This window comes from Gavialis gangeticus, unplaced genomic scaffold (genome assembly GCF_001723915.1).
Source record: "Gavialis gangeticus isolate Ggan-Ray unplaced genomic scaffold, GavGan_comp1, whole genome shotgun sequence".
NCBI classification, from domain to species: domain Eukaryota; kingdom Metazoa; phylum Chordata; order Crocodylia; family Gavialidae; genus Gavialis; species Gavialis gangeticus.
Genome location: NW_017729034.1, coordinates 80,611,556 through 80,621,387, shown reverse-complemented (window position 1 = coordinate 80,621,387; position 9,832 = coordinate 80,611,556). Strand labels below are relative to the sequence as shown.

General features: G+C 40.7%; 1 protein-coding gene across 1 annotated transcript in view; it reads left to right on the top strand.

The window, feature by feature from the left end:
* Positions 1-9,832, top strand: part of MTHFD1L (methylenetetrahydrofolate dehydrogenase (NADP+ dependent) 1-like) — a 327,067-nt gene that overhangs the window by 44,556 nt on the left and 272,679 nt on the right. The window contains exons 8-9 of the mRNA XM_019527514.1: positions 5,863-5,954; positions 8,984-9,081. Coding sequence (XP_019383059.1) covers positions 5,863-5,954; positions 8,984-9,081 — 190 coding nt within the window. The remainder of the gene's footprint in view (positions 1-5,862; positions 5,955-8,983; positions 9,082-9,832) is intronic.

Here is a 9,832-nt window from a genome sequence, read left to right as displayed (position 1 = left end):
GACCCAGAGCACTTCAGCCTGCCCTTCCTCTGACCCCATTCTGCTGACAGAGAATGTGTAGTGCTCCTTGACATAGAGCGCCACACCCCCACCTTTCCTTCCTTCTCTATCCCGCTAGTAAAGCCTATAGCCCCTATTGTTAACTGCCCAGTCGTGGGACGAATCCCACCACGTTTCTGGTAACTGCCCAGTCATGGGACCCTATAACGTCTGGGTTTGAACTAGCTATTCTGAGGGCGAGTTCCTCCTGTTTATTCCCCATACTGCGAGCATTGGTATATAGGCATTTGAGGCCTTGCAAGACTGTGTGTGCCACCTCCCGATTAGGGAGACTGTCTGGGCCCCCGTTCCGTACCTTGGCACTCCTTGCCTTTGTCACCTGTCTTGCTCGGATGGCGTCTTCTCGTCTTCCTGCGGCCCCCTCCCCGGCGAGGCTAGTTTAAAGCTCGCCGTATGAGATCAGCCAACCTGGAAGAGAAGACACGCTTGCCTTTAGGAGAGAGATGAAGCCCATCCCACCCCAGCAAGTCCCCTGCCTGAAAGCATGGGTCATTATCAAGGAACCCAAGGCCTGCCTGGAGGCACCAGCTGCGTAAGCGCTGGTTGACCTCGCCAATGCAGGCCTCGTGTTGCCGTCCCCGCCTACTCACCGGAAGAAGAGTGGAAAATACCACCTGCGCCCCGTCTCCTTCAGCTTGTCCTCCAGAGCCTCGAAATCCTTCATGATGCAGTCAGGGTTGCCCCTGGCCGCGTCGTTCGTATCCACGTGGACGACAACCATGGGGTGTACTGGTCTGCAGGTCAGATGTAGGCTGGGATCCTTTCCATGGGACTACTTAAGTGTAGAAAAGGAGTTAGGCAATGTCTGTGCTATCGTTGCTAAAATCATTATTATGAAAATCACTGTGTGCGTGCTCTGCAGCTCGTTTTATTTTAGTACAGTTATTAAGTTAAACACTGTCTAATTTTGAGGACATTAAAGCCAAAACGTTTTAGTGCAACAACTGTGCTATAGGAAGAGTGTTATAAGCATACAAGAATGTGAATTTTTAGACATTGAGTCAGGACTGTAGTTGAATCCATTTGAATAACATCCTTAAAATGTTCTAAAAGTTGACGCTGACTAATAATACATATGTCTGTTATGTTAATAAGGATAAATGGATCATACTTTCTTATATAGGAATGACTGACTGCTTGAAAGTACTCTCTGTAGCCGACTGTAGAACAATGGAATAATTTTTATCATAATATACATCTCTTCCCCTTCTCTTCAAATAACTAGGTTTTTTCCATTTTATGCACATAACTCCTGGGTCATTTTCATATAAATCTTTCAATTTGTGGTCCCTACCATGATGTGTACTACACAAGTTGTTATTCACAATTCGTTCTTGGGTTTTGTTTTCATTTTTAAAACTAAGTTATAAGTATTAAATATAATTTTGATTTGGCTTTTAAATAAAAAGTAAAAGCTAGGAGACCTACCCAAACATGACGTTCTACTGAAAGCCACAGCAAAGCTAGCAGTTCCTGCTTTCAGAAAGCAAATCCCATGATAAGATTGAAAAAATATAGCATGACATTGCCATTTAAATGAATGGAATGTTTTAAAGATCTGTGAGCAAGATCCTCATCCCTTTTCTGGGTAGTTTATCAGGTAAAATGCTGGAAGGGCCTGAAGGGGCCCTAATAATACTAACTCGGGTCAAAGGAGAATTCCCCCCGCGCAGGCACTTCAGAGGACAGATGTAATAGGACAGGCCTGCTTCTGTCCTTGAAACTGCTGAATTTGTGGATGGTTTCCAAGAAGTGCTGCATACCCCACAGCATTGTAACCTAAGGAGGCTGAGGGCACTTAGAATCTATCCTTTGGAAAACCTAGGATTACAAGGATCCAAAAATGGCATTCAAGCTACCTTTGTTTCCTTCCACCTAGGCACTTTTTAAGTAGAGCAACACAAAATCTTATCTGTTCTAACTCATTTTTTTAATTTAATTTTTTTTATTTGATATGGCCTTTATACAATTCACTTATGGTTCTGCTATATTACAGGCTATCAAAGGAAAAATCCTTAAAATAAATTCCATAGTTATCTTTTTTATATGGTTTGAGATTGTCAGAGATTTTACCAGCACCCTTTAAAATTAATGTTTTTGTGGTTCTTTTTGGCCTCAATATGCAATGCTGGTCATTGTTCATGGAGTGTAGTGTGTGCGTAATGACTGTATAAAAGGTCTGCCAGTATTTTCATGTTAATGCCGAGTTTTCAGCAGGTTATAATTTTAGCAAAAGAACTTACTTTAGAGTAAAATACCATTTAAGCGTATGAGCAATATATTTTATGAGCTTCATTTATAGAAGGCATTGAGTTATTTCTCTCTTAGTTAAAACAGGATTTACTTTTTGAAAAGAGAGAATGAGTACCTTTTAGCTTGAGTAAAATACTAGTCTACTTTAAGACTTACTATTTGTATACAGCATGTATTCTTCAAGTGTGAACTGTTTGTAATACAGTCTTATTGTCTCAAGTTAGCATTTTATTAGGATTCTCTCTAGCTATTGGACACTAAACGAATAATTCAAGAGTTGTATCTGTCAGGGTATTTCAGGTGTTTACTAAATTACTGCATAGTATCATAGAAAAGTAGGTCTGGAAGGGATCTCAGGAGGTCATTTCATCTAATCCCCTGTTCACTTGAAGCAGGAGCATCCCTGCCTAAACCAACCCAGCAAAGTGTCTGTTTAACCTGCTCTTGAACATTTCCAAGGATGGAGATTCCAAAACTTCTCTGGATAGCTTGTTCCAATGTTCATAGTGAGAAAGTTCTTCCTAATATCCAACTTAAATTCCCCTTTTTGTAATTTAAGACGGTTGTTCATTGTCCTATCCCTAGCAGCCGTAGAGGAAAGTCAATCGGCATCGTCCCTATAACCACCCTTCGGGTATTTGAAAACTGTTATCAAATCCCACCCCTGACCTTAGCCTTTTATTCTCCAGGCTAAATAATCATGGTTCATTAAGCCTTTTCTTGTAAGTCATGTTTCTTAGATCTCTAATTACATTCTCATCCTAGATTCTTTCTAACCTGTTCACATCTTTCTTGGAGTGTGATTTTTTTTTTTTTTTTTTTTCTGTGCCAAGTACTGGGCATAGCATTTGTCTTTGCTGAATTTCATTCAGTTGATTTCAGACCATTTCTCCAGTTTGTCCTGTTTAACATCTGTGAGGTCACAGCAGTGAAATTTCACAGCAGTGAAATTCAGCCTGAAGTCAACAACAGACATGAAATGGCTTTTATTCCTGCTAGTTGGTTGCTAGATTCTTATCTATATAATTGTGCGCTCAGCTTTGTATTCATGCATATTTTAAAAGTACCAAGAAATTGCATGGGCTTAATTCCACTCTGCAGTTGCAATGACATAAACCAGAAGAACAGAGCTAAAGGGCTTGCTAGACAGTGATGGAATTTCCTTTGTTGAATTTTTACTTTGTATAATCAAGTTTGAAATTATTCTTGGTTCAACCCTCCTTTTTTTTTAAAAAACTCCCATTGATGTGACCTCCTGCCTAGTACCATACAAGCTATGGTATTACATCAATATTACCATCTTACACTTCTTATATGTATGTTTTAAGAAATGAGGGCTGGGATTTTGAAAAGAGCTTAAAGGTGCTAAAGTTTAAAAGGAGTTAGGCAGGTCACTTCTGCAGGCTCTTTGGAAAATGCCAGTCTGTGGACATACATACGTATCTGTGAAACTCAGCCCAGTGCAAAAAAACTGCACAAGTCCCTCTGCACCACTTAAACCCCAACTGCCTGAGCACAGAGGCTGCTCAAAGCAACATCTTGAAACCTGTGTACCAGAAGTAAAGCGATCACTGAAATGGGCTGCAGGAGGAAGCATCATCCTGCATTTTGTGCTGATCTCCTGGTCCAAATCCCCTCATAGCGTGTGCAAGGGCCACCCTTCTGGGCCATCAGCTGAAATACATATTGTAAATGAGCTGTTACAACCCAAGATCTTTTCTTCCTAAGAGTATATAAATTTTTCCTCGCTTACTTCACCTCATCCCTGGCAAAAGCCTGAGTGTACTGTGAAGGTTTTGGAGTACATACAAGCTCAAAGAACTCTGTTGAAGGAAAATCTCAAAGTCAAATATATATTTATGCATATGTTATCTCTGCTGTGATAAAGAAGGCATATTAAGCCAAATCAAATAAAATGTTGAAATGTTTCTGTAAAGCACAGCCGTCTGAAAGAGTGGGGAATTTAACTTCATCCCTCCTACTTCATTTGTTGTTTTGGCAGAGATCCCAGCATGGTCTTGACGCAATCCTAGTCAATTTATGATTATGACAGACTGTTATAAGTTCCAGTACAACTCTGATTTCTGGTCTTAACTGAAAAATTCCAGAAGACTTGGTTTAAAACAAGCAGCATTAATACAAATGGAAGACCTTTTACTGTGAGTTTCGTGCTAGGATAACATCTTACTACTGGTTTAGTTTTGTCACTGAAGTCAAAGGTACATGTTGCAATGATGTTTAAAGAAGTGCTGCAATAATATGTTAACATAGGCTAGCTGATCAGTGATCATTGAATGATACTGTCCCACAGGAAAACAGTTGTAACCACAGTACCTTCTGTAGAAAGCTTGGGCCCATAATTATTATTAGGGATCCTGGTTTTATATATATTTCATTTTACTCATGGAAAAATGTGGATTTTGGTTTACTTTTTTAAACCATTTTTTGTATTAGCAAAAACCAGGATCCTAGTTATCATTATTATCCTCTCTCCCTCCTCGAAATATGAATATCATCATTACCCTTCTGTCCCCCTCCCCTAGAAATATGAATATGAAATAGCAGATGGATTCTTTTTCCTGTTTTGTTCAGTATATTATCTATAGTGTATGTAACTTTCCAAATCTGAACACCTGTTGAAGCTTTCTTTGCATGAAAGACACTTTTTTTTCCGTCTCTTTCTCATTTATTACATGTATATGGGTTTTTGTCCATGTGCATACACATGTGTGTACCTACCTGTACACACTTTGTGGTGGTATCCACTTGAAAATAAGAGGCTATTTGTAGATTAGCCAGTGAAATTTACAGATTCACAGACGTTTAGGGCTGGAAGGGACCTCGCGAGATCACTGGGTCCAGCCCCCCTGCTCTGGGCAGGAAAGACTGCTGGAATCAAATAACTCCAGCAAGGTGTGCGTCCAGTCTCTGTTTGAAGATCTCCCGGGTAAGTGCCTGCACCACCCCTGCTGGGAGATTGTTCCAGAGTCTGGTCACATGAACCGTGAATAAGTTTTTCCTTGTATCTTGTCTGAAACCTTCTTCTAGGAGTTTATGATCATTGCTCCTGATTTTCCCCTGGGACATTTTGGTGAATAGTTGTTCACCTAGCCCCAGATGCTCTCCCCTGATATATTTGTAAGTTGCCACCAAATCCCCCTGAAGTCTTCTCTTTTCTAGGCTGAACAGTCCTGTATCTGGCATGGTCTTCACTGGCCTGTAATCATACGAGTGGCTCTTCTCTGGGCTCTCTCAAGCTTCTCCACATCCTGCTTGAAGTGTGGCACCCAGAACTGGACGGTACTCCAGATGCTACCTCACCAATGTTGAGTGGCGCAGGAGAAAAACTTCCTTAGTTTTGCTTGAGATGCATCAGTTGATGCGTGCCAGCTTATTGTTTGCTCTGCTAACTGTAGTATCAGTTGCTAAAATGAAAATATTCATGTGTCAAGTTATTGTTTTGGATGAGGATGTATGTCCGACTTGCTTTTGCTCATTCCCACTCTCAAAGACTTCGTGAATCATTGGATCAACATTCTCTTTTCACAGGCAAACTTTATTGTGGTCATCAAGGTATAAAGTACGGTGATCGAACTGCTGAGGAGACTCTACCTTCTCTGGCAGTAGCAATACGAATGCAGGTTAGTAGGACTCCAAGTCATATCAAATACACTGTTTTAAAATCCACTATGGGCCCTAAGGGTAACATTCTATGCACTTATTAGCTGCCATTTTTATTAAAAGGAAAGAAAACCATTACCTGCAGCTGCCATAATATATAGTCTATAAAATGGTAAATTATGGTAATTAATTTCCTGTTGTATTTATCAAAACAGAGGGAAATGGAGAATTAACACCAAAATGCAATAAATTGGATCATATTGATAAAGCTTGATGAAAGCACTTCTGATTTATAAAATAAGCAGGACACAAACTAATGGTCAGGATAATTATACTTGTCTGTATTTCAAGAATGTTGTGAAGAGTAACTGATGTTTGTAGAGCTCATTGTAACCATAAAGCCTGGAAATATACCAGCTGAAACACTGTTTATATTTTATGGTGTTTTCTGCTTAATTCTGTTTCAGTCAAGACAGTTTAGGCAGTGAGTACACACTTATATTTCAGAACGTTGGGATTGACTTTTTTTTACAAGGAAGGGAACCCCTGGGTCACCAAGTCTAGCACCCTGCTGTCATAGGCATCATTTCAGAGGAACACAGTTTAGAACACAGCTTGTTTGTATGTGGTGTCACAGTTCAATAAAAATAATTTAGTCAAAGCTTGCTTTGGTAATTTTATGTTGATGTTTGTAGAAGCTGCTGCTAATTAGAAACCTCTGCAAGTATTAACTGTTATAACTACAGTTAGTTCCTTACGTTTCTTTTCTATATAGCTTTTGTTGTTGTTATTGTTGAAGTTGTTCTGTGCACGTGTGCATTCACTTAAAATATATGTTAGGCTATTTTGGGAAAGCAAAATTTTATGTAGCTGGCAGTTTTAGAAATTAAGTCAATATTTATTTTAAATAGCAAGACAATATCTACCCCATTTATCTGTTACAATGCAAATTTTTCCAAACTGCTTTTACATGTTGTTTTTTAGTGTGTGGTATGTAGTTACTATATAACCCCTCTTCCATTTCCCCTGTACTCATGACCGTAGATCAGAGATCTGAGGAATGTCTTTCCTTCCTTTTTTTTTTAATACCACCGTCTTAGCAGTGGTGAAAATGGAAGAGCATGCAGCTACTACCTAGATGTTTTTTCTTAGGGATGGATGCAATGTGCAAGTGGCTTGGAGTATGCAGTCCAAGTTACTTGTATTATGTAGCTGTGCATTTTGTAAGGCATGAAGGCAGTGCCTGGAGCTGTGAAATGAGTTGAATAAATAAAGGATAGGCAGAAAAAATCAAATTAGCTGAAAGAAAAATACAAAGATGAAAAAAGAAAACAAATGAAGTGAAAAACAAATAAGTAAAATGGTAAGAAGTGTATCCTAACCCATAGGAATCAAGTGAATGCAGGAGGTATTCATAGCATTGGCATTCCTGATGTAGTGCTTTCATTGGGAACTGAATGGGCCTTTGAGGTAAGATGTGGGAAGGAGGGGGGTCCTGTTTCTTAGAAAAAGCAATTGGAAATCCTGATTACCAAATTTGGTAGAACTGACAGACTTCTGGCTAGTTGCTGATGTTTGTTTGTTTGTTTATAAAATAGAGATTATATCTCTTATTGTATATCTTAAGGCAAGGGTGGGCCAAGTCTGTAAAATCTATTTTATAAACAAACAACTTCGAATGTACTTGCGGCCCTGGATTCCTCCCAGGGCTACGCTTGTCTGAGCAAAGTCTGGCCCATGGCAGACTCCATTTCCCATCAGCCCCTGCCTGTGTCACTGCAGCTGTTTTGCATGGAGACCCAAGGAGCGGCAGGGCTGTGGCAGTGCAGGGCCAGGGCTTCCATGGAGACCAGCCCAAGCAGCGCTGGCAGGCAGGCAGCAGATCGCGTATCTGCTCCAGTTCCAACCTGTGCTGTCACCACTGCAGAATCCTGGCCCTGACCCTAGAGCAACTCCCCGTCCCGCCTTGAGCCCCACCATGGAGACCGGCCCAAGCAGCACTGGAAACCCTGGCCCCGCAGTCATGTCCCTGCCATTCCTGGGGTCTTCATGGAAAACAGCTGCAGCGATATGGGCAGGGGATGATAGGAAATAGAGTCTGACCACTAGCTAGATCTGCTATTTTGCCCACCCCTAGCTCAAGGGCATGAATGAGAATCCTTGTTTGCAAACCACTTGCAAGTCATTGGCTAATGGATCCTGTTGGAGTTCAAAGTATTTTTCCTGATAATTTTCCTGATAAGCCAAGTGTTTGGCTTTGGACAATATATAGCAATTCCATGAAATAATCTTTCCCTTCAAGACAAAATATGCTATATATTGTCCAGAGCCAAACACATTGTCCAAAGCCAAACATTGCTAAATGAACAGCAATCAAAAGGAACTAGTGTCCTCTAAAGGGCAATGACTTGGACTCCCTTTGCTCCTAGGACTAGACAGCATTAATATTGTTATTTTGGGATCTTTAAAGATAACATTCCCCAAATTAAATTTGTTTTCTTAAAAAGAGACCCACCTGGGTTTGGCTTTCCTTGATACCTTATGATACCTATCCTGCAAGGGTAGGAGAGATTTGTGTTGTCTCATTTTGAACGCTTAACTCTTGGGGATAAATTTTGTTTGCCTAGCTATTGCAATGGAGTAGCCCACTGATGAAATGAGAGATAAGAGGGAGGGCCACTGAACAACTCATACTCTTATCATGTAAAAAGAATGGGAGAACAATACCTTTGGAGAGAGAAAATAATCATGCCCTGAGGAAGGAATATCTCCAAATGCCTATTAAGAGGCTTTTTCACTGCCTTTTGTGCTTAAATGCCCCTGCCCTTCCTGCAAATCTTGGATAAATAACGTACCAATAATGGTGCATTAATGTCTTTTCTTTCTTCCTGAAACATATCATGTTGTAAATTTGGTTGTTACAGTCCTTACCCACATAATTTTAGCTTAATTATGAAGTCATAAGTTTAGATAGTGCCTAACTGAAATTAAACAGTTCAGTGTTTATGATGCAACTGCCGTACATGATTTTTCTCCCTCTTTTCAAAAGAACATGATAAAAACGACTGAGAGGTGGATCCGGTCCCAGCAATACAGGAAGTGGAACCTCCATTGCTTGAAACTTCATCCCTTCTCCCCAGTGCCCAGGTAAGAACTAAAATATTAAATTGAATACACAGGCAGTCCTTGGACTTACAACACAATTGGTTCCTGAAAACTGCGTCTTAAGTCAAAATGTTATAACTTGGAACCAATTTTCTCATAAGAAACAATGTTATAAATGGGGGATTGGTTCCTGAGCCAAGGCCCGATACCCTATTTTCACCAAAAATAACCCAGAATTTTGTACTCGATCAATTACAGATGAGTAATATAGCTATATCAACGTATTTATATTGTAAATAGCAATCACATTGATTTGGAAGGACTTCTCTGAGGTGACTTTGCTGGACTTTTTGAAGGGCTGTTGGCTGGAGTCTTCTCAGGAGTCTTGGCTTCAGCTTTTTCTGAAGTCTTGTCTGCTTTCGTAAAGAAAGTATCCAACTAAGTATGGACAGAGGTAATAGATAGAGATGCACCAATACATCAGTTCAATATTGGATCAGTACTGATTATAAAGAAAATTGGCTGTATCAGGCCCAGTAGGCCTGGTAATTTGGCTGATAAATGCTTGTGTGTGTGCACAGCCTCAGTGCAGCACTGGGGCAGCGAGAAGCACAACATGGAGAGCTACATCCAGCTGGTGGAAGGGAAGGGGCAGATCAACCCCCCCAGTGAGGGAGGGAACAGGTACGATCTGGGGTGGGGCACAGGATGGACCCATGGTTTGTCGGGTGGGGGGTGGCTTCTGCAACTGCGCGCACCCCAGGAGGGCACATGGCGGGGGGGGGGGGGGGGG